Consider the following 23,733-nt stretch of genomic DNA (forward strand, 5'->3'; position numbering starts at 1 on the left):
AAATATAATTAAAATTTTCCTTCTTCATAGAAATATAGGGCAAAAAGTTAAAATGAAATAAAATTACCTAAATATGAAATAAGATTTATTTTATAATAAATTATACCTAAATTTTTTAATATGCATTTTTAAAATACAATCTTTTTTTTATTTTTTTTAAGATAATTCACTTGCTATACTCATAAAGTAAAATGTATTTTTCTTGAATAATTATTAAATTTCTAATGTAAATCAATTTCCCATAAAATTTTCAATTCTTCATTATTCACCTCTTCAAATAGCAACGATATTGACAAAGGTGCAACAAAATATTCAAAGTGTCATATTCAAATTTAGTCGTTTCCTTAATTATGTTCATAAAAATATCAAAATGTATAAAAATCCGCAGTGTATTAATAAGAAAATCATCGGTAGCAACCGACCCATTCGGAATTTTCGCGGTGCGAAAGAAGCGACATCTTCCGGTACGATTTGGCAATTACTTCCTGTGAGTGACCATTTATGTTCATTCGCGATCCGTGCGTCGTGTGATATTGTTGCGTGTGGTCTGTGGTGACGTTACGGTGATAGTATTCGGGTGATTTATTTGCGGTCCTCGTGTATTTTTCGCGTTTGAAAGAATAACAAAGACAAAAACAGAACGAACGAAATATGTCTGAGATTGATGCGAAAGTGAACATGTCGCTTGGTAAGTGGCCAGAGTCTCGAAAATCTAGCAGTTTTGCTGATAGTCCTGGGTGAGCGTACGGCAACTGTTTCTTCCTTTGCACGAATTCAAAATGGCGATGAAAATTATACAACGTAGATATATATCCACATTTATTTTCGTTCATTTAACATCCAAAATGGTAAATAGATCTCTAAGAAAATAAAACAAAGAAACGTATCTGTGTCAGACGATGAATCAACTTTTGATACAGGATCGTTTCGTCTCCCTAATTAATTATTAAGCAAAAAAAAGGCAGACATATTTTAATCGATGTTTACTTATGAGAGGATGTATGGTGTCTTTTCTAATCGCTGGAAGAAAAATGTCTCCGCTATTTATACCGATGATCGAATAACCAAGTATATATGAATTCCGGACTTTTTCAAAAGAACCAATTCAATTTCAACGAAATAGAAACGAAATAGATAACAGGCTTCTACTAACGACAGTGGTAGTAAAGAAGAAGAAAGATATATCCGCCATGAAGAATTTATACATTCTGAGAAAAATACTATGATTTACGTAGGATTGGCGGTGAGGGGATTTCTTACAATTTTTGACCAATTACTCGAGAAATTTGTCGAATGGAAAATTTACGTACCTGAACATTTTTGGATAATAACACAACCGAAGTTATGATTCATGATTTACGGAAAAGAAGTCAACTTTCTCATTACGTGGGATATACGTTTGCATAACTTTAGTCGTATTTTTATCTCTTCTATATCATATTTCTCGAGTTTCTCTTTGTTCATCTGATGAACTTGAGAGATGCTACATACTATACGTGAGATAAAAACACGCTGAAAATTTTCAAATCGATTTTATTTTTGAACGCATTACGCGTTCTATGAAAGTATATGGAATGTCTGCGACAAATAATAATCGCCGTTGAATTCGAGAATTTAACTAAATTCTAAATGAAAATGGTATTTATGTATGTTACAAGTGTGCAATCCAGAATAATTTAAGTTTAAGATTAAATATGTTCGCAATTTGTCAATTAAAAACATGCATTCTATATAAATGAATACTTCATGATATGTCAAATGTTATTTAGAATTAACAGAAGCATTTTTATTAAACAAATTATTAAAGATAAAAAGCCCGACAGAGTGCGATCGTTTAAACAACCAAGATGTATAAAACTGCAAGAAGAAGCAACTATGTGATTAAATGTTATATCTAAATCAGTTATTAAATGACTTATTAGATAACTGGATTTTATTAATTTGATGTAAGACTCGAAGGCATCTACTTCAACAAATGAGAGAAATTTTTATGTAATCTACAAACTTTTGTCTACAAGCAACACATCAATGGAAGCAATATAATATTGGTTTATGATGCTTATGTAGTGGAAAATTTTGTGGATAACATACTAATTGCATAAGAGAAGTCAACTGGAAAAACTTTACCTTCAACTGAAAGTAGATATCTATCAGAAATAATGCCACTATGTTATTGTAAAACATCAATAATGGATCTATTCAATTATAATTTTGTTTAAATATAATTGATATAATAACCAATATTAATAGCAATATAGATAGTCTGTTTCCTTTGTCAATGAACAATGAATGACATGTTTTTGTTAAATTGAGATTGAAATGGAAGAACAGACTAAAACAGACAATATAATATAAAAATTATATTTTGAAGATATTCGTTGAATCAAGAGAAAAACTGAAATATGATAAACATGCAGATATAGAAAGTGTGAAGAATTACAAAAGTATGAAGAATCTTCAGTATGCAAGAAAGTACACATGACATTTATGTATCAGTGTATAAATAATTGAAACACTCACGGAAGATCACAATGAAAATAACACAGAGAGAAAGGACATTTATTAAGTACAGAAATAAAATAAAATAAACAATTTAATATGCACGAAGATTTAGTTTTAGTTAAAAATATCTTAAAGAAAAGAAAATAAAGAATATAATACATATGGAAATTTATTATTATTAATTAAATTAGCCAATAATACCTTTTATGTAGCAACAAATACTTCCTTTTCATAAGATGAAATCTTTTGTTACAAATATAATTCTAAAGTAATGCATTATGAAAGAAAAATATATGAAAATCATCTGATTAAACTTATTCCTATATATATATTATTTATTTTTATTACTTATTTATTTATTTTATACAAAACAATGGTATTTTAAAGTGTCCTTGTCATCTGCAGAAATACAGTGTTTCACTATGTCTGTTATTTTTTATTTAATATAGAATATGTGATTTTTATTGTTATTTTTTATTTGATATAATTTAAGGAATTAGTAACACATTTTAAACTTAAAGGCTGATCTATAAACACAGAAATTCCAAGTTATATTCTACTTAAGTTTCATTGTAATTAATTGATAGATGTATGTGTATACATAGACCATATACAGTGAGATTATTTTGAAAGTATATACACATATTGGAAGAAAATCAGGGAAACAATTCACAAAAATAAATATCGAAAAAGATCGATATACTTAAAAGAATTAAATAGAAACTGAATTAGCCATATTGAGTTGTCCTTCAACATCATCCATACAAGAGGAAATTTTTCACATATTCCAGATTAAAGCTTAACACAAATTAACTTCATGCACTGATAAGACTGTACGCTCACTAAACCTTGTGAATTTTCTTCCTTTTAAGATGAAATCATAAAGATGGAGAAAAAGGAGAAAAAGAAAAAGGCCGGGGCTACTAATGGAAAAACTGGTGCTAAACGCACTCGAGGAAGTGTGCGAGGGCGAAGTGGACTCAGAGGTAGAGGTACCAGAGTAAAGCGTAATGTTGGAACTGCTAAAAAAGAGCAAACATGGCAAGCTGGGCAAAATAACAATAATAACAACAATAATAATAATGTGCGTGGTGGTTTTGTGAGAAAACGATATAAGAAAAACAGTGGTTTAACTAGATCACGAAGTAATTTAACATTAAATCAGAAACCTAATACACGAGGAGCTTTTAATGTTCGCCGTGGTCGTGGTAATAGATTTGGTCTGACTCGAAGTAGAAGTCGCACAAACTTGACTTTTACACAAGGAGGCTTTTTTACAAATAATAAGACTCCATTAAAACGAACGAACAGTTTACCAAATTTACGTGATCCAACTTCGGTTCATAATCGACTGGGATATCAAAGCCCTGCTCAAATTGCTTACCGAAATCGTGTTAAAAGAGCAAAACAATTGCTGCTACAAAGACAGAACCAGAGATTATCCTTACAAAACCAATTCAGAGTAAGTTAATATTGTAGATAATAAATCATAAACGTAATTAATTTGACATTAATTTAATTATGTTCTTCTCTTGTAGATTCCACAAGCTGGGAAATCATTATTATCACTCCAACAAAGATCCACAGATAGAAGACAACAAATTTTAACTTCTCAACGTCGCTTTACTACTGGTGGATTACGATCAGATCAAATTGCCCGTGCACAAAGACGTGCACAATATGAACAAAAATTAATGAGAATGAAGTATGCTTAAATGTCTTCACATTTATTGTTTTAAGTAGCTTACAATTAAGTTCATATAATTTGAAATACTTTTTAGTAAATTATTTTTTATTTTCAATTACAAAATCTTATACTTTATATTGGGATTTTATTGAAATTATACAATGTTGTAGTTCCTCGCGATTAAATACAAACTCAAATGTAAACTTCATGTATACATTGGGAAATGAGTACAGTCCTAGCACGCATCAACGCCCTCTTACTCTTACCCCAAGCAGAAACGGAAGTGCTGTGAACAGTTTGCGCCCATTACCAAGAGGAAGGTCTCCATTTAGACAAAGTGTACAAAATTTGAATATGGTATGATAATAAAAATGATTAATAAGATATTACTGGTAGTTATAATTTAAAAAAAATCAAGTTTTGTGTAATTTATATAATTTAATATGGTGGAATTTATAAATTTCAGGTTGGTCGATCACCTATGTTTGGTCGACAACGTTCAAGGTCAAGATCGCGTTCCCGTTCTCGTACACGCAACACTCCTTCATCAGACGCAAGACCAGATGTCGATGATCGTACTTTCAGCGAAGTCATGTATAGCTTGTCCGGAAATCTCGGCGTTACAGGAAGAACGCTTAATGATAGATTTAGTTTTTAAATTGAAGAAGGAAAGTTTGTTTTGTATTTAGAATATAAGACTGTTGAGGCCAGAAATTTTATGCTTGAAATAGATACTAGGTATAATGTTTTCTTATCAATTGCATTAATATTAAAGTTACATCAAGTAGAAATCAATTTATTTAACTCGAATGTTCCCCATTTTTTCGTTTGTATATTAAAACTATATGAAAATTATTTTGAAGTTTTAAAGCATAAAACATTTAAGTTTGAAATATATTCCAAAATATTAACTACATAATTCATGATAAAATGAATTCATAATAAATTCGATGTCTAATATTACCTCATCATTAACTCATTATTAACTCATATTTGAGATTAAAAGTTTAATATAAATTGATTTGCATATGAAGATGAAATTTATAGTAAATTTTTGTATGAAAAGATAATTTGCAATATTTTTAATATTATATTATATATATATATAATATATATATATTTAATATTAAAAATAAATTTTAACTTTTTATAGATATTTCATTCTTTGTTACTTTATAAATATTTTAGTAACATTTTTATTTCGTTTTTATGTATATATTTCTATGCTGTAATAATAATTCGGCAGATTTATTTTTTTATCACACTTAATATATTTTATTGAAAAATGTGGCCTCAATTACGCGAGTTTAGTACATCTAGAGACAAAGTATAATATTATTAAAAAGAATGAACGCTATAACTATATTCGAATTATAAAAATTGTAGAAATTTTATTAGGGATGTTTAATTAGTTCTCAAAATAAGTATAAGTCTGAGTCGTGGAATAAGTTTTTAATATAGGTACGAGGATTATTCACATTTCGAATATACTGAACATGATATATCAATGAAATATAAATATAATGTAGAATGAATTTCTTTTCTTTATTATACGTATTTAATAGTTGTTATATAAGTGCTTATAAGGAAATCATAATCAGAGTATATATAGTATATACATAGAAATACAATATAAATTGAACTTTTTTATTTTACTTTATTAACATAATTTATATATATATCTTCTATCTATACACATATAAAAAGTAGGAGGATTTTTATTACACTATGAAAGTTATATTTAATCAAACATAATTTTATAGTTTATTGAAATTTACCATCCAACTACAGCGACGTGGTTTAGAATATAAATGCATAATTTTTATAAGAGTTAAAGAATTTATTACTGAAATACTTTTTGATTGTAAAAATATTGCTTTATAATGTAGTATTATAATTATAAATACAGTGTCTCTCAGAATTCAACATTCATCGCCTACTCGACTTAACTGAATTCGTCACATTTTTTATATAAGTTTACAAATTCAAGGTATAATACTTTTACAAGAAAAACATCCTATAACGTTCTGTACATTTACAATAATTGTTTCACACCCCTCTTGGAAAGCCAAACAATTTTCAATGTGAATGTGTTAGAAAAACTCATTTTGTATAGCAATAAAATTGTTTAAAATTATTTGCCGGCAATATGTCCATTAGACTCTCGTCTTTTACATCATTTTGTGTTAGAAAAATAGGAAGACAGGTAACAGTATTTATTTTAAGTAGTCACATACAACAAATGCAAATATATCAAAGAAAATATTTTCAGTTTTTAAATCGTACTTCTGTCATTGTTCAACAAACTCGACATTTACAAGTTCATGAACATATCGCATATACTTTATTGAAAAATAGTGGAATTCCAACTCCGCCTTTTGGAGTAGCCAAAACTCCAGACGAGGCTGCCAAGATAGCAGCTGATCTTAAGACAAAAGATATTGTTCTGAAAGCTCAAGTTCTTGCTGGAGGACGTGGAATGGGGCACTTTAAAGATACCAACGTTAGCGGTGTAGTTATGTGTGAAACGTGAGTCAATTAAATCACCTCTATTATAATGTTATTATATTTATGATACACTGTATTTGACATATATTTTTAGGCCTGAACAAGCAAAGACTTTGACTAATAATATGATAGGTAAATTGTTAATAACTAAACAAACTGGAGAAGCTGGTAGAATTTGTAATTCAGTAATGGTGACAACACGTATGTTCCCACGTAAAGAATATTATATGGCAGTAATGTTGGAACAATCTTTTGATGTAAATTGCAACGTTTCATTATAACTAGACTGTGGATCTTTGTACAAATTCATATTTTTATTGGTACAGATAAAGAGTTTTAACTTGAAAGAAGGTTTTATTTTCTGAATGTCATAACATTTGTTTTCCTTTTGATAATTTATGTAATTTTGTGTTTGTGCACATTCTTGTATAGCTTTATATAAGTGCATAAATATCTGCAGTCTAATTGTAACTATCGTTGAATTTATTATTAAAAGTAAAAATTAAATATGATTTTTAGGGTCCTGTTGTAATTGTATCTAAACAGGGCGGTGTAAATATCGAAGACATCGCTGCCACGAATCCGGAAGCTATATCGTATACACCAGTGAATATCATGAAAGGTTTATCACTTGAACAAATAAATCAAGTTGTGGATAACTTAGGTATAGAAGGAGAGGAGAGGAAGATTACATCGTTAATTATTTGTAATCTCTACGAGTTGTTCATCGAGAAAGATGCATTATTACTTGAAATTAATCCATTTGCATTAGATATTTGCGGAGAATGTATGTTGTAAAAAAGAATTCAATGAATTCATTTTATTAAATTAAAGATAGTTAATAACATAAGTATTACGTATTTTCAGATTTTGCCTTAGATTGTAAATGTTCTTTTGACGACAGTTCAGAGTTCAGACAAAAGGAACTATTTGCACTGCAAGATTTCACACAACTAGATCCTAACGAAGTCCAAGCATCTAAGTTTAATTTAAGCTATATAGCTTTAGATGGAAATATAGGGTGTATGGTAAATGGTGCTGGATTGGCGATGGCTACTATGGATTTAATAAAATACAATGGCGGTATGCCAGCTAATTTTTTAGATGTGGGTGGTAGTGCCACTGAAGAAGCTGTGATGGAAGCTTTTAAAATAATAATTTCTGATCCGAAGGTACTTAAAATTTAAAACAAGTAATATTCGAATTATATCTTTTGCCAGTAAGTTTGAAAATACGTAATGTAAGGTTTAAAACCATTTTACCAATTTTTAGGTAGAAGCAATTTTCGTAAATATATTTGGTGGTATTATGAGGTGTGATATAATCGCGAAAGGTATTATCAATGCGTCCAAAGAGTTACAGTTGAATATTCCCGTAGTTGTAAGACTGCAGGTAATTTATCACTAGTACATGAGGAAAAATTATACACAATTTTTTTATACTAGTCTAATCTAATCATATAGGGAACTAACGTAGAAGAAGCTCATCGATTGATACGGGAAGCACAATTGAAAGTTATTTCCGTAGATGATTTTGCTCAAGCTGCTGAATCGGTTGTAAAATTATCTTTAATAATAAAAGCTGCAAATTCTATGAACTTGGACATTTCTTTCACATCCAAAGAAACATCGGCAGAAAAGTCTAAAGTCGGAAGCAAGAAGAAGTAAAAGTGAAATAAATTTTTATATTTTTAGACACAATTTGAAAGATATATTACATACATAGATATAATTATTATGTTCGTTTTATTTTATATTTATTATTTTATATCTGACAACAAAAGTTGGATATTATAAAATATTAGATGTCTTTCCTTTTTGACCTTTTTTATATTATATAAATTTATGTGGATGTAAATATGTTTGTAAAGAATAAATATTTTTTTCGAAATTTATAATATAATAATTTATTCTAGTTTCGAATATAATATATTATCTATATTATTTTGTATCATAATTTCTAAGAATTGTAATCATGAAATTGTTACTGCCAGTACTAAAAATGGTTTACTTTTCTTTAAATTTATATAGATTTAGGTATTTTATAATTATATGAATAACAAAGAATGCTTAATCTTGACTCAAGACTACTGAAAGATAAAATAGAATAATACTAGTGTTTAAATGGCGACAATAGAATTAAATTAACTATACAAAACAAACTAAATATATTTTTTTTCACATATAAATATAATAACTTTTACAGAACTTGTACAATGAACTTATTATTGAAATGTCATATCTATAATTAAAATGTCCCAAAATTGGAATACAGTAGTAGAGAGAAATCGAATGAGTAATTAAATCAAAAAAAATTCAAATAAACATAAAGAAGTGCTGCCATCGCGGCATCACCGTGGAGTTTGCGTCATGTTTTTACAGGAAACATCAAGGAAGGTGGGGACATGAAGGCGTAGACAGCGCAGCTTACATTTGGCACTTTTGGCAGTCCACTGCCACTGCTTTAGTAAGATGGCCACCATGTTGTCTCGGACTATCTCAATCGTTGAAAATTTTACCCGATTCAATGGGTCAAAGGTACATTAAATATTCTATTTTTCGTGTCGTACTATATTATTTGTTCACGATAATTCCTATTCATTTATGTCATTTTATTCCATTTTCACGAATCCATCGATATTTACGCCAATAATTTATAAGTGGTATAATCACCATATTAGATATCTGTAGTCTGCTAAATTGAGCGCCAGGGTCAAGCGATTCGAAGCCAAAGATTGTGGCCTTGCACTAAACCAAGTTTTTTTTACGAAATATGAATATGACAGTTGTGCAATATGAGCGTGGACATTTTCACAATCAACCTTTGATTCGTTGGTCATTGACTCTGTTCTGTACATTCGTATTTAATTAATATTTATTCAATTACGTGAAAAATGACACTACTTGTCAAACTATCAAGAACTGTCATTCTTTTTGAAAATTTGAAATTCGAATAATCGATTATCATCACTATTGATTACTTCGTTTTGTTACGAAGTTACTCTTTTTTTTTTAAAAAAAGTGTTTTGGCATTTTTTTTATCATCTTCAGTATTCAATTTTATATCATTTGTTTTCAATAACTATACTCACTGTTTGTTATTTTCTCTTGTTTTGATTAGTTAGAGTATTTCTTTACCAAAGACAAAATAAAGTACAAGTGCCAAGTATGTGATTAGAAGTATGTGGGTCATTACCATTGATTGATCTTTGTACTTCTTTGCTCTTCTTCTTTATGTTCTTCTGTATTAAACAATTAATGTCTATTATTATCATATATGTTACACAAGCTTTATTTATTGTTATTGATCCATTTTTGCTATTTCATTTATATAGATACTGGGATGCAAAACCAACTTAGTAAAGCAATCAGTCAGGAATTTGAATGTTCATGAACACATCAGTTACAGTTTATTAAATGAAGCTGGAGTTCCAACTCCTAAATTTGGAGTTGCTAAAACTGCAGATGAAGCTGCCAAACTTGCTGCTGATTTGAAGACTAAAGATATTGTTTTGAAGGCACAAGTCTTAGCTGGTGGTAGAGGAAAGGGACATTTTAAAGGAACTAGCATTAGTGGTGTAAAGATGTGTGAAACGTAAGTTATTATGCTCAGGTGATGATAGATATGTATGCTTTGCATTACATTAATTTTTCTTTTTTTTTATAGACCAGAAGAAGCAAAAAAATTAGCCAGTCAAATGTTAGGTAAATTGCTAATTACTAAACAGACAGGTGAAGCAGGTAGGATATGCAATGCAGTGATGGTTACACAACGTATGTTTCCTCGTAAAGAATACTATCTTGCAGTTATGATGGAAAGAGCCTTTGGTGTAAGTTGCTAAATAAATGTAATTTCAATGAATGGAAGAGCAGCTTATACAATTAAAAAATTTTTTATTTGAGGGTCCAGTCATAATAGCTTCAAGTCAAGGTGGTGTAAATATTGAGGAGGTTGCTGCAACAAATCCTAGTGCTATCATGTATGAGCCCATTGATATACATAAGGGTATTACGAAAGAGCAAGCAGATCGAATTGTTGTTAAACTTGGACTTCAGAATGTTAAAGATTATATTTCTAACATCATCATGAACCTGTATAAGATGTTTCTTAAGAAAGATGCTCTTTTATTAGAAGTGAATCCTTTAGCAGAAGATGTTAATGGAGAATGTAAGTTCAATCTTAAAAATTTATAATTCACTATACATTATAAAGAGTAACATTTAAAAATTGCATTCTTTAATATACAGATTTTGCTTTGGACTGCAAGTGCAGATTTGATGATAATGCTGAATTTAGGCAAAAAGAACTATTTTCCTTAAGAGATTGGAGTCAGGAAGATACTAAAGAAGTTGAAGCTGCTAAATATGATTTAAATTACATTGCACTTGATGGTAACATTGGTTGTATGGTAAATGGAGCTGGTTTAGCTATGGCTACTATGGACATCATAAAATTGCATGGAGGTGAACCAGCTAATTTCTTAGATGTAGGCGGTGGTGCGTCTACATCTGCTGTGAAAGAAGCATTTAAAATAATTACATCAGATTCACGAGTGGGTTCACATAACATAGATTCTATTATTTCTAATATTGATAAGAGTGATAAATATTCTTTTTTTATATCAATTATAGGTCCACGCTCTTTTGGTTAACATATTTGGTGGAATAATGAGATGTGATGTTATCGCAGAGGGAATTATTGCTGCAACTAAAGAACTTAGCTTAAAAATTCCTGTTGTTGTTCGATTACAGGTATAATTCTAAATACATATTAATACTTTATTGGAGTAATTGACATAAATTTAATTTTATATGATTTTGTTGCCATTTCAGGGTACAAATGTAGACGAAGCAAAAGCTCTTATTGCAAATGCAGGTTTAAAAATTGTACCAATAGATGATCTTGATGAAGCTGCCCGAGTTGCGGTTAAATTATCAACGATTGTTAAATTAGCACAATCTGAAAATCTTAGCGTTAATTTTGAAATACCTTCGATTTCATAAATATAGTAAAAATTGTTATTTGCATATTATCAAAAGAACTTCGAGGGTATATTCATATTGCTAAATGTTTGGAACAACATTTGAAAGTAATAACTAGATTAATAATTTCGAATGTCACATCTGTGTTGTCTTTAGAATTACATTTGAGTACTTCACATATGTTTTTATTATAAGTGGAATGGAAAGAAAGTTCATTGAAGCTTTTGTTTTGCTCGATGTTTGAAACATTTATATTCTCTTTAAAAAGAGATGAATGTGATCGTAATTTTTAATTACGGATTTGTACATTTGAGAAAAAAAACTAAACCTGTATTTAATTACGATCTTCTACATCTAAAATATTGCAAAAAATACTAGACAATTGGATTACTTCCTTCTCAATGCAAGCACAAATTCGTTCCCAAGAAGTACGCAGACTTCTTCAAGAATGTAATTTATTGCTTACCCAATTAACGGGGGTTTCTGTGATTCAGTATTAAAATTAAGTTATACAATATACACTTACTGACATAGCTATATCTTTTGCACGAAAGTGTACTCGATATTCTTTCACAACTTACATATATGTTAACAAAAAGTACATGACTACTGCTGTCCAAAAAAAGGAAACCTTTTATATAATCATCCACAAAAAATTGTTATAATTGAGATATTACGCGAGATATGATTGTCATATCTCATTTGAAAAGAAAAAAGGGCCTGTTTAATGTAATATAGACATATGTAGTTATATGTATACATATATAAATTATTTTACGTAATTTTGATTTGTTTTTATTTTATTAATGAATCGAAAATAAGATGATGCTCACGTTTCTTGCTTCCCTGAAACATAATATCATTGCGAAATAATCAGATTACAACGTATCAGTATTATGATATGATATGGTGATGATATAGTAATGAAATAATTATGATATAGTATTGTTGCATCTATGTTTACATATATATGTATATAAATATATATATATATATATATTACAAAATATATCTCATCGTTAAATAAATTATATTATTATTTAATTTATTGGAAGAAATTTGTACAAAAAAGAAAGTTATCGATTAGTAAATGTAATATTATTTTAAATATAACATAAAAATATTTCAAATAAAATTTATCATATTCCTTCAAGTGTGAAATCTTTTAAAAGTATTTTTGCTTAAATGCAACTATTATGATTGGTAATAATTATTTTCTTCAATAAAAATATGCTATTATTATAAGACGACTGTTCTTTTCATTTATCTACAAATTTAATTTAAAGTATTTGAAAAGAAATATCAGAGGAAATATATAGTAACATTCGTAGTTCGTTTTTAATTTAAGATCTTTTGAAGTTGGCCTTCCTGTTTGACGCTCAATTTATTTGCGATTGGTAGTAACAATCAGGGACAGGGGTTATTCATTTTGAATATCGTGTAATGTATTATAACGAAATCTTCTAAAGTCGCTTATTTTCTTATATTTTTCAATTTGTATCCTTAATATTTACAAAATGGTGAGAACAAAGGCGGATCGCGTCCCTACAAGAGGTAAAACAAATTGTTAAAAATTCACCTTTTTTCAGTAAATTATTTAAAAAATTTCTTTCGTTTCTTTATTATTTCATTTCAGTTGGTTTTGATTGTTAATTTAAACTTGTATTATTATGTTTGATAAATATTTTGTACTTTTATTCAAGTTATATTATTATTTTTAATTGTTAGAGTACCAGAAGATAATTAATTTTACGAAAGTTTCATTAATATTTATTATTTGTAGCTGTTGGTAGCAAAGCACCACATAAAACTACGAAAAGTACACCAGTTAAGAAATCAGGTAGCAGTAGCAAAGGTAAGATTTATAATTTTATTAAATTAAAGGTATAGTTTCAAAATTTAAAACAATCGTAATTTTAGGAAAGAGTTATTCAGGTGGTAATCCGTATCATCCAAGGGAAACTCCAGAATGGCAGAAGCCTATTACATGTTTTCTCAACCAAGTTTCTGTGAATCAATCCGAAAATTTGTCAAAAGCTCAGGTATATAATGATGGTATTACTAATAAATATATTTAGATAATAAAACACATTATTTTAAATAATAGGGAGCTGCTGATGGAGGTCCTAGCCAAGTAGTAAAAAATGAGTCGGACTAAAGATGTGCAACATTGTTGTTAAATTGTTATGGTATTATCATAGTGTTATTTGTCAGTACAAAAGGTTATTTATTTCTTTAAACCAGTTTGGGTATAAGTATTTTATATTTTATTACAATGAACAGCAAAGAATTTTTAATTTAAACTAACATGAGACAAGTAAAAAGATAAGAATGAGCAACACAAGCATCTAAATGCTGAAAGTAGAATTAAATTAAATAAATTAAATACAAAGCAGACTAAATATATTTTTTTACTCAACATTTGAAATGTGATCAATATCATAAGTATAGTATTTATAATTTAAAAGACAATATTGTAGTATGTCTAAATAAAATTATCATAAATGAAGGATCATTTATTTTACAACCTAATAGGATTAACCTTTTTTATTTAACTCTTTAGATCGCAGATACAATTATCGTCATTCGAACTTGTAAAAGAATATCAAAGTGTAAAAAACCATTTAAGCGAAGTAGAGAGAAATGAACCAATGAACCAAATGAAGTCAGAGAGAAATGAACCAATCGTGAAGCTATATTGCGATGTTTCTTTTCAGCGGTTATTATTTGATAGAGTTTAGGAACGCAATTTCCTATCAAAATTTTGGCAGTCCAAGTTGCGGTAAAGTTTCGCAGTATTGAAATGCTGCCGACAGTGAAATTTCATTAAAATACAGTTTCTAACGCGATTTTCTATCGAATAAACGTAACCAAGTTCAGTGTCGTCTGCTTCGACGGAACTTCGTAATTTTTTTTTCTTTTCGTTTTATTATAACGTAAAATATTGGAACGACAATTGTAACCGGCTGTAAAAAAGTTTTCAATCATGGCTAGTGTTTCCTATCAAATTGCAAACCTGCTAGAAAAGGTATTTGACATATTTTTTGAAATATATGCTGAAAATCCTATCGTTTTTTATTCTGAGATAAAATTGATGAGGATGTTAACACTTGATCCGGTGATGATATTGAAGTTCTACATAACCTCGCTTTATTGTTTAAAAAAATATGCAATTATTCTTATAAGCAATGATTTTCTAATTTTGAGTACGAATAACGATATTATGCTTGTTCAATATTATTTTTTTTTTAATTACAATATAATATTTTGTCATTATATACTTTACATGGCCAAAAATGTACAGATTCATGAATTCATTGTCAGCAAGAAACAAAGGTGTTTTCAGCTGTCACTAAGATAATATTATATATGTATTGTTTTTATCTTTCATTGGAATAATCCAAAGTTTTATATATGTATAATGATTATTAGTTGATATATTGTTTATTATTAGTAATTTGATTAGTTTAATATATATTTTATTATCAAATGGAACAATACATTCTTTGCTTATTTTTATAAGTAATTTTAATTGCAAAATATTATTCATTGTTTTGGTTTTATATCGATGTTTTAACTCATATTTTATTGTCTTAGATGACATCCACCGATAAGGACTTCAGATTTATGGCAACCAATGATTTAATGAGCGAACTCCAAAAAGACAATATTAAACTGGATGATGATTCAGAACGTAAAGTTGTGAAAATGCTTCTAAAACTGTTAGAGGATAAAAATGGAGAAGTACAAAATCTTGCTGTAAAATGGTACACTTATATTTAGATTTAGATGTGAATTTTTTGGTTTGAAATTTCATAATAATATTGTGTGTTAATTTTTAGCATTAGTTGTTTTTCTTTAAAAATTGAATATATGTAATTGCTTGTGTGTTCGAAACGCATATTATGTTTGCAAGATTTTCTTTGTATTTGGACACGATTACAGAAACGTGTCCGATTTCAGTTTGGGCCCACTAGTCAATAAGGTAAAGGAGTACCAGGTGGAAACTATTGTAGATGCCTTATGCATTAACATGGTATCAGATAAAGAACAATTAAGGGATATTTCCAGTATTGGATTGAAGACTGTAATATCTGAGCTTCCTTTGGGATCCAGTGCACTTGTCGCGAATGTTTGTAAACGAATAACCGGCCGACTAAGTAGTGCTATAGAAAAAGTAATTAATGTTTTCAAACTTATAATAACTCATCTCAAAGTCGTTAATAATATTTTATATAACATATTCAGAATAAAAGAAATAATTCTTTATTACATACAGCAGGAGGATGTATCCGTACAACTCGAAGCACTCGATATTATGGCCGATTTATTGTCTCGATTTGGTGCTTTGCTAATTACGTTCCATTCCACTATTTTGGCCGCATTGTTGCCGCAACTTTCTTCTCCTCGTCAAGCAGTTAGAAAGCGTACTATAATAGCATTGAGTCACCTCCTAACTTCAAGCAACAATTATCTGTACAATAAACTAGTAGATCATCTACTTGAAGGACTTTATACTCAAACAGCAAAAAATGTAATACGTACTTATATACAATGCATTGCTTCCATTTGGTAAGTATTTTTATGACTAATCACTATGCATTTTTTTCTATATAAATCCTATTTTTATTGTCAAATTTCAGTCGTCAAGCAGGTCACAGATTTGGAGAGCAAATAGAAAAAGTTATGCCATTAATTGTACAGTATAGTAACGAGGATGATGATGAGTTGAGAGAGTATTGTTTGCAAGCATTTGAATCTTTTGTATACAGATGCCCTAAAGAAATTACTCCACATATAAATAAAGTGCGGACACTTTCTTAAGTAATTTTAACATTTTAGATTCATTAGAATTATTCATAAATTTGCGTTAAATTCTATTTCTTTGCTAGATTATAGAAATCTGTTTGGTTTACATTACATATGACCCAAATTACAATTACGATGATGATATGAACGAAATGTCCGATGCAGAAGATATTATGATGGAAGTAGAAGAAGATGGAGAAGAGGACGCGGAAGACGAATATTCAGATGATGATGACATGAGTTGGAAAGTTCGTAGGGCAGCTGCAAAGTGCCTGGAAGCTGTTGTGTCTAGTAGACGGGAGCTTCTTCCCGAACTTTATAAAGTTGTTTCTCCGGCTTTGATTTCAAGATTTAAAGGTATCTTTCACATACAGTAAAAACAGTTCAATAGAAAATTAATGTTATTTAAATTGTTACTAATACAGCTATATTTTTGTAGAAAGGGAGGAAAATGTAAAGTCTGATATTTTCCATGCATACATTGCACTTCTAAGACAAACAAGACCAGCTACTGGTGTGGCTCTTGATCCAGATGCAATGGAAGATGATGATGGACCTATTGCATTGCTACAGCAACAAGTCCCATTAATTGTGAAAGCTGTTCATCGTCAAATGAAAGAAAAAAGTATTAAAACGAGACAAGATTGTTTCTCACTGCTGAAAGAATTAGTGCTCGTATTGCCCGGTGCTTTAAGTAATCATATACCTGCGTTGATACCTGGTATACAATATTCTTTGGGAGACAAAAATTCTTCATCCAATATGAAGATTGATACATTGGCATTTGTACATACGTTATTGATAACTCATCAACCAGAAGTGTTTCACGCTCATATGGCAGTTTTAGCGCCACCGATTATATTAGCTGTCGGAGATCCATTTTATAAAATTACAGCAGAAGCATTGTTGGTATTACAACAACTTGTGCAAGTAATCAGGCCACATGGTAAACAAATCTGTTTGACTATATATTTATAAATGAATCAATAAAAAATTTATTTCGTTGTCATAAATATTATTTCAGATAAAACATGTTACTTTGATTTTACATCATTATCTGGGGAAATATATCGTTGCACGTTAATGAGACTGAGAACAGCAGACATCGATCAAGAAGTAAAGGAAAGAGCAATCGCATGCATGGGTCAAATTCTCGCACATTTTGGAGATACTTTGTCTGATGAATTGCATGTATGCCTTCCTATATTCCTGGATAGACTACGTAATGAGATCACTCGACTTACGACGGTGAAAGCCTTGACATGTATAGCAGCGTCTCCTCTAAGAGTAGATCTTAATCAAATTATGGTATGTACGCTATATTGTCTTTTACAGATTAATACTTCAGATTTTGTTTTGATAAACATTTTTATACTATTTTGATATTATTGTATTTGCTTCATTTTACTGTATTTTTTTTACAGGAAGAAGCAATTCCAATTCTTGGATCTTTTCTGAGAAAAAATCAACGGGCTTTAAAATTATGTTCTCTTCCACTTCTGGATACCTTGGTTCGAAACTATAGCTCTACTCTTCATGCTGATTTATTGGATAAGGTAATAAATAGGAAAATATTATAATAGAATATTTTTTTCATATTATAATAGAATATTTTATTAGGTTACTACAGAATTACCAGCATTATTAAACGAGACTGATTTACATATTGCGCAATTAACCCTTAATCTTCTCACCACCATAGCGAAGTTACATCCAGTTGCTCTTACAAGGGTTTCTGATAACATCCTTCCAGAAATATTAGTTCTGGTGAAGTCTCCACTTTTACAAGGTAATGTATATTTAAATACTTAATTAAAAAATATGTAAGATATATATGTATAATAAAAATATTAATAATGAATTCTTCTTCATGTGTTAGGTGTGGCTTTGAATTCGATGTTGGAATTTTTCCAAGCACTAGTACAAGCAGATATACCAGGTCTTGGTTACAGAGAATTGCTCTCAATGTTGTTAGCTCCTGTCAGTCAATCTGTACTTCACAAACAAGCTTATCATTCCCTCGCAAAATGTGCAGCTGCATTAACAATCACATGGCATCAAGAAGCTCAAGCGGTGGTCGAGCAATTTCTGAAAGACGTTCAAAATCCTCAAAGTGATGCGCAGCATATTTTTGCATTATTGGTTATTGGTGAAATAGGTAGACATGTGTAAGTATATATTATTATGTCGATTTCAAATTGTTCACGTCACTTAAATTATTTTCTATTTAGGGATTTGAGTGAAATCAGTTCTCTGAAACATATAATTTTGAATTCATTCTCTTCCCATTCAGAGGAGGTAAAATCAGCAGCTAGTTATACATTGGGTAACATAGCTGTTGGTAATCTTCCAAAATACTTGCCATTCATTTTGAAAGAAATCGAGGCACAACCAAAGCGTCAATATCTTCTTTTACATTCGTTGAAAGAGGTAACCTTCATTAAATATTTTAAGCTTTGTTTTATTTTCATTTAAAACTTTGAAAATTTAATGGCTTGCAGATAATTACATGTCAATCTGCTAGTCCATCCGGGGTGTCTCATTTGCAAAATTTCGTGCCTTCGATTTGGATGCTTTTGTATAGGCATTGTGAATGCACGGAAGAAGGTACCCGTAACGTTGTAGCAGAGTGCCTAGGAAAACTTACATTGATCGATCCCGCTACTTTACTGCCAAGATTACAAGAGTCATTAAAATCAACATCTGCTCTTTTGAGAACTACTACAGTTACTGCTGTTAAATTTACTATTTCTGACCAGGTATTTCATACATCGGTTTTACTTGTTAAAATAAATTACTTAATTCTTTATGAAATTCTTTGCAGCCACAACAAATCGATGCTATGTTAAAACAACGTATGGATAGTTTCTTAGTTGCTTTGGAAGATCCCGATTTGAATGTCAGAAGGGTAGCTTTAGTTGCATTTAATTCAGCAGCACACAATAAACCAATGCTCATAAGAGATTTATTAGATTCTGTGTTACCACATCTTTACGCTGAAACTAAGATAAAGGTATTCGACAAGGAACAATTTAATTAATTATCATTATTTAATTAATTATTTATTGAATAATTATTTTACGTGTATGAAATAATTTAAATGTAGAAAGAACTAATAAGAGAGGTGGAAATGGGTCCCTTCAAACATACAGTAGATGATGGCTTAGATCTCAGAAAGGCAGCATTCGAGTGCATGTATACATTACTCGACTCTTGTTTGGATCGTCTCGATGTTTTCGAATTTTTAAATCACGTTGAGAATGGTCTCAGAGATCATTATGACATTAAGATGTTAACTTATCTAATGACTGCGAGACTTGCTCAATTATGTCCTACAGCAGTTTTGCAGAGTAAGTATGTAGTATAAATTATAAATTGATTGATTTTTATTAATGAAATATTGAATCATATGTAGGGTTAGAACGATTAGTTGAACCATTAAAAAGCACTTGTACACTGAAGGTAAAAGCAAATTCGGTCAAACAGGAATATGAAAAACAAGATGAACTTAAACGTTCGGCATTAAGAGCCGTGGCAGCATTGTTAACTATTCCAGATGCTGGTAAAAAATCATTTTTTTACGCATCAGTATTAATTTTGTTGTTTGATTCCTTAATCTTTTTCTCTTTTCTTAGATAAAAATCCATCATTGAGCGAGTTTGTAACGCAGATCAAATCGACGCCCGACTTACAACCACTTTTTGAGATAATCCAAAAAGATTGTACTGGTAGTAATATGAATGAAACCAATGTGATGGATCAGAGCTAAAATGTCTATGATTTACTTTTTGTATTTTGCATAGATCGCTGTTAGCTAAGCATTCACGGTCATATTATTCATAGTTTATTTCTATACGTTATTTTTTCATTATTATCTTCGATCTGAACTGTAGTTTGAGATGAATGTGATTTCATGTAATACGTCATGTATAAATTATAAAATAAATTTGCCAATTGTAAGCATCTTATAATAATGATCTTTCCTTTAACAATAAATAATATGAAAAACAATGTTTTGGCTTAATTAATTCTGCTTTTATGAAGAAAAGAACACCAAAGATTGTTTTCCAATTGCACAAACCGACGTAAAAATTTATGATTAATGTGCTATCTTCTTACGCACGTATATGTTGCATTTGCTGACCTACTTATATGATTCATTAATAAATTTATTAGCAAGGCTAACTACTACTTTCCCTCCAAATAAACATGCATTTGCGAGCTGCAAGTTAAGAATCTTTAATTTTGGTAATTTAAAAATACATCACAAATTAATTACAATTCTCGCGTTAAAAAGTATACTTTGTACAAATATTATGCATGCCCATATGTTTCATGTAATGTTGAGTCATGCTATTAATATTATGATCGAAATGGAACATCTTTAGTGTCAGTAAAGACGTTCCAAAAATAAATGAAGCTTAAGGAATACACACTTCGGGGGTGGTACTTTGCCAAATATTTTGCGGTCGACAGCTTTTAATCTTACGTTACAGCTGTAATAATATAAAGCTTGATAATTTTGTCTTTAAGACCTGATAATAGTTACATTGATGGATAGTCATTCGATTTACCTGACATAATTGAAACTTCTTAATTTAAATATAATATGTTGAATCTAAAAAATAACGAAGATAAATTCATTTTTATATTTCTTTCTGCAATTATCTTTATCCTTGTGTAGTTAGAATTTCTTATAAATTTTCCTATCATTGTAAATTTATAAAATGTATTTTGAAAATAATTAGAAAAGATTTGAGAATTGTTCGTTTCTAGATTATAAGAAGCTTGGGTCAGTATTGCTATGTACCATATGGTAACTGTGAAAGCTCGCTGTATCATTGATTATTGAATCATTTAACGCAAGAGTCCAGATTTGTTTTTCTTGCGAGCTCGTGCGATGATCCTCATGCGTATGTAAGCTTCGTAATCCTTCACCTAATTCCGAAACCTGTTGCTAATCACGTTTCCGAAAATATTTTATTATCTTTAGAACATGCTTTTAATTTAAACAATATATGGTAAATATGTAGTATCATTACAGAAAAGTCTTTTGTTTATACTGAAAAGATTAGATTAATAATAAATAGCAAGTGGATAACTAATTAATGTATGTTTAAACAATTAGCAATGAAAGGCTATCGTTATAATATGAAAAAGAAATTACTAAGAAGAATTAATTACGCAATTTTTTATCGTGAAATCTATATTGGGCCATTACTTGGTATTTATATACGTGAGAACTGTATGGACTAGATATAAAAAAATTCTCCGAATCATAAGGCACCGAAATTTCTAACGTTGCAGGGAATCACGTAGCAACTCTACGCTGAGCCGCTTTTAACTCGGATGACGATGCCTAGCGTGTTTGTGTGATGCTATAGCGCACGTAAATCCAACCTGATGAATACTTAACCATCAATTATCTATATACCTTCCCATGGAACGTTAGACGCTCTATATGAGGTTTGTTTTCAAATAATATAATCATCATTGACTCATTCATACCGAATCGCTTCAAATAGCTATTTAACTCCCTAAAATATTTCAGTATTAGAAATTTCATAATTTTATCTAAGTTTGTTTAAATATACTACAATTTTTATAACATTTAAGAGCTATAGAGCTACGGAGTAATAGAAAATGAGCAACTTAATTTTAAAGTACATAATCTTCTCTTATGAAAAGGAAAGATGTTGGTCCCTTGGCCTCACTGATAGTGGTCACGTTTCACATCCTTTTTTCTTTTAGCCGTTTGTATTAATTTGTATTGCACAACAACTTGTCTTGTGTAACAAATTTATTGATAACTGAAAAAAAAGAAACAAAATCGAATTATTCAAATTTTATTTCATAATTATATTTTGCTAATATTTCATACTGATTGAAATTTAGGAAAAAGCAGATGACGCCCTTAGATTTGAAAGTCAAACTATGGTTTCTCGTGAGTGTCGCCGACTAAGGGACAGCATGGAAACATGTCTATTGCTCGAATATCTTTCATCACTATGTAGTTCGCCGGTGGTACCCCTTCATTTGAAATCAAGCGAGTAAAAAAACAGCAATTGCCGGATAACGCTAGTGCGCAGTCGAAACACGCCATCCAGCTCGTCCATTTCCTCCTCTTCTTTTTCCACGATCATTTCTTCTTCTTTGTAACACTGTTCTTATTTCTTCCATTCGAATAATGCACCGCTTTCTTCCCGCGAAGTTATCCCCGAATTTATCTTGTAAATTCATATCGAATCTAATGAAACGTATCACATTCTTAAATATGCAATTATATTCATAACAAATATACGAAGGATATAAATATCACTTGATTGATAATAATATGAGATGAAAAAATCTGGAATGTTACACAAACGATAATATTGAACGTTAAATATTGTCCGTCAGATAATTATAATGTAAAAGGAAAAATGCTAAAAACAAACCTACTTAATGAAATTTTCCATTGAATTTTATGTGACCTATAAATTGATTGGCAAAATAAATGATAAAAGGACGTTAACTCTGTCTTGTAGAAACGCTGCATGATCGTATATGATAAATCGAGATTTTATCAACCAGTGGCAGTCAATTAAGTCCAACGAATTTTTATCTCCCGCGCTTTTATGTAATTGGGAGGATATTTACAATTTGAACCCCTGTTTGGTTTGTTCGCCAAACGAAATGGAAAACATCCATATAAAGTAAAATATGTCATATCACGGTAAAGATGTTATTGTACATTATATTCTCGATCTATGTTAATATCTATAGAACCATAAAATACTTTCGACACACTTCAAAGCATTTAGTCCATTCTTAATACTATTATGTGTTTCAAATTGGTTACAAAGTAATAATAGTACTTATTCGTTCTTGGCTTAAGGACATGATTATTTCAACTGTAATCGATTCTTTTGTGTCGATTAATGACGTCAACGAGTACAATGCTGCAAAAAAGACAAAATCTGCATGATGCATTATAATAAATAGGAAATGAATCTTATGTAAAAGAATGAAATGACAGAAATTCTATATTATAACTATAGTATAGAAACTTAATCTTAAAGATACAAACCATAGAAAGTAGTTCCTTGATTTTATTTCAATGAGATAATTAAACAATAAGGATTACATTAAATCTTCATCACAGATCAGTGAACTCATCCCTCGTAAATTCAGGGTTTCTCGAATGGCAAACCCTTTCGATTACATGATCTCGTGATTGGCCGATTGTCGATCATTGGTGGGGAG

At 29.8% G+C, this 23,733-nt stretch overlaps 5 protein-coding genes and 1 long non-coding RNA gene across 8 annotated transcripts; 5 read left to right on the forward strand and 1 right to left on the reverse strand.

The window, feature by feature from the left end:
* Positions 1-494: 494 nt before the first annotated feature.
* LOC117205609 (protein kinase 4-like) lies at positions 495-5,105 on the forward strand. Its single transcript, XM_033444215.1, has 5 exons — positions 495-688; positions 3,375-3,964; positions 4,041-4,207; positions 4,360-4,546; positions 4,656-5,105. The coding sequence occupies exons 1-5, from the start codon at positions 652-654 to the stop codon at positions 4,845-4,847; spliced, it is 1,173 nt and encodes a 390-aa protein (XP_033300106.1). The 5' UTR covers positions 495-651; the 3' UTR covers positions 4,848-5,105.
* A 282-nt stretch (positions 5,106-5,387) lies between these two features.
* Positions 5,388-8,429, forward strand: LOC117205604 (succinate--CoA ligase [ADP-forming] subunit beta, mitochondrial-like). 2 transcript variants are annotated; one of them, XM_033444196.1, is made up of 6 exons: positions 5,388-6,718; positions 6,792-6,954; positions 7,217-7,484; positions 7,565-7,869; positions 7,970-8,089; positions 8,161-8,429. In XM_033444196.1, the coding sequence occupies exons 1-6, from the start codon at positions 6,339-6,341 to the stop codon at positions 8,362-8,364; spliced, it is 1,440 nt and encodes a 479-aa protein (XP_033300087.1). In that variant the 5' UTR covers positions 5,388-6,338; the 3' UTR covers positions 8,365-8,429. The 2 variants fall into 2 exon arrangements, with proteins under 2 accessions (XP_033300087.1, XP_033300088.1); XM_033444197.1 differs by having other exon boundaries at positions 8,143-8,294.
* Positions 8,430-9,074: 645 nt separating this feature from the next.
* LOC117205605 (succinate--CoA ligase [ADP-forming] subunit beta, mitochondrial-like) lies at positions 9,075-12,462 on the forward strand. The gene is made up of 7 exons (XM_033444198.1): positions 9,075-9,234; positions 10,032-10,291; positions 10,364-10,526; positions 10,600-10,864; positions 10,945-11,249; positions 11,329-11,448; positions 11,530-12,462. The coding sequence occupies exons 1-7, from the start codon at positions 9,169-9,171 to the stop codon at positions 11,698-11,700; spliced, it is 1,350 nt and encodes a 449-aa protein (XP_033300089.1). The 5' UTR covers positions 9,075-9,168; the 3' UTR covers positions 11,701-12,462.
* A 625-nt stretch (positions 12,463-13,087) lies between these two features.
* Positions 13,088-13,923, forward strand: LOC117205603 (PCNA-associated factor-like). Its single transcript, XM_033444194.1, has 4 exons — positions 13,088-13,233; positions 13,463-13,534; positions 13,600-13,721; positions 13,787-13,923. The coding sequence occupies exons 1-4, from the start codon at positions 13,197-13,199 to the stop codon at positions 13,835-13,837; spliced, it is 282 nt and encodes a 93-aa protein (XP_033300085.1). The 5' UTR covers positions 13,088-13,196; the 3' UTR covers positions 13,838-13,923.
* A 489-nt stretch (positions 13,924-14,412) lies between these two features.
* On the forward strand, positions 14,413-20,499 carry LOC117205610 (cullin-associated NEDD8-dissociated protein 1). Of its 2 annotated transcripts, XM_033444216.1 has the most exons (17): positions 14,413-14,707; positions 15,277-15,446; positions 15,643-15,856; positions 15,959-16,251; positions 16,323-16,485; positions 16,572-16,845; positions 16,928-17,434; positions 17,513-17,796; positions 17,913-18,044; positions 18,109-18,277; positions 18,368-18,656; positions 18,720-18,918; positions 18,990-19,247; positions 19,313-19,501; positions 19,595-19,838; positions 19,904-20,050; positions 20,124-20,499. In XM_033444216.1, exons 1-17 carry the CDS (start codon positions 14,666-14,668, stop codon positions 20,255-20,257), a joined length of 3,708 nt encoding a protein of 1,235 aa, XP_033300107.1. In that variant the 5' UTR covers positions 14,413-14,665; the 3' UTR covers positions 20,258-20,499. The 2 variants fall into 2 exon arrangements, with proteins under 2 accessions (XP_033300107.1, XP_033300108.1); XM_033444217.1 differs by lacking the exon at positions 14,413-14,707 and having other exon boundaries at positions 15,308-15,446; positions 15,625-15,856.
* A 1,211-nt stretch (positions 20,500-21,710) lies between these two features.
* LOC117205613 lies at positions 21,711-23,704 on the reverse strand. Its single transcript, XR_004487260.1, has 3 exons — positions 23,558-23,704; positions 23,267-23,429; positions 21,711-22,735 (listed from the first exon to the last, which is right to left on the reverse strand). It is a non-coding gene; the product is annotated as an uncharacterized LOC117205613 (long non-coding RNA).
* Positions 23,705-23,733: the final 29 nt, after the last annotated feature.

Source organism: Bombus bifarius, unplaced genomic scaffold (assembly GCF_011952205.1).
Source record: "Bombus bifarius isolate JDL3187 unplaced genomic scaffold, Bbif_JDL3187 scf7180000007992, whole genome shotgun sequence".
NCBI classification, from domain to species: Eukaryota; Metazoa; Arthropoda; class Insecta; order Hymenoptera; family Apidae; genus Bombus; species Bombus bifarius.

Excerpts from the sequence above, each read along its gene's own strand:
- LOC117205609 (XM_033444215.1), top strand. The coding sequence starts at position 652 with ATGTCTGAGATTGATGCGAAAGTGAACATGTCGCTTG. Across the intron at positions 689-3,374 it reads GAAAGTGAACATGTCGCTTG|ATGAAATCATAAAGATGGAG; the intron begins GTAAGTGGCCAG and ends CTTCCTTTTAAG. Across the intron at positions 3,965-4,040 it reads CCTTACAAAACCAATTCAGA|ATTCCACAAGCTGGGAAATC; the intron begins GTAAGTTAATAT and ends CTTCTCTTGTAG.
- LOC117205605 (XM_033444198.1), top strand. The coding sequence starts at position 9,169 with ATGGCCACCATGTTGTCTCGGACTATCTCAATCGTTGAAAATTTTACC. Across the intron at positions 10,527-10,599 it reads TGATGGAAAGAGCCTTTGGT|GGTCCAGTCATAATAGCTTC; the intron begins GTAAGTTGCTAA and ends TTTTTATTTGAG. Across the intron at positions 10,865-10,944 it reads AGAAGATGTTAATGGAGAAT|ATTTTGCTTTGGACTGCAAG; the intron begins GTAAGTTCAATC and ends TTTAATATACAG.
- LOC117205603 (XM_033444194.1), top strand. The coding sequence starts at position 13,197 with ATGGTGAGAACAAAGGCGGATCGCGTCCCTACAAGAG. Across the intron at positions 13,234-13,462 it reads GGATCGCGTCCCTACAAGAG|CTGTTGGTAGCAAAGCACCA; the intron begins GTAAAACAAATT and ends TATTATTTGTAG. Across the intron at positions 13,535-13,599 it reads ATCAGGTAGCAGTAGCAAAG|GAAAGAGTTATTCAGGTGGT; the intron begins GTAAGATTTATA and ends TCGTAATTTTAG.
- LOC117205604 (XM_033444196.1), top strand. The coding sequence starts at position 6,339 with ATGTCCATTAGACTCTCGTCTTTTACATCATTTTGTGTTAGAAAAATA. Across the intron at positions 7,870-7,969 it reads TAATAATTTCTGATCCGAAG|GTAGAAGCAATTTTCGTAAA; the intron begins GTACTTAAAATT and ends ACCAATTTTTAG. Across the intron at positions 8,090-8,160 it reads CCGTAGTTGTAAGACTGCAG|GGAACTAACGTAGAAGAAGC; the intron begins GTAATTTATCAC and ends CTAATCATATAG.
- LOC117205610 (XM_033444216.1), top strand. The coding sequence starts at position 14,666 with ATGGCTAGTGTTTCCTATCAAATTGCAAACCTGCTAGAAAAG. Across the intron at positions 14,708-15,276 it reads TTGCAAACCTGCTAGAAAAG|ATGACATCCACCGATAAGGA; the intron begins GTATTTGACATA and ends TTATTGTCTTAG. Across the intron at positions 15,857-15,958 it reads TAAGTAGTGCTATAGAAAAA|CAGGAGGATGTATCCGTACA; the intron begins GTAATTAATGTT and ends TATTACATACAG.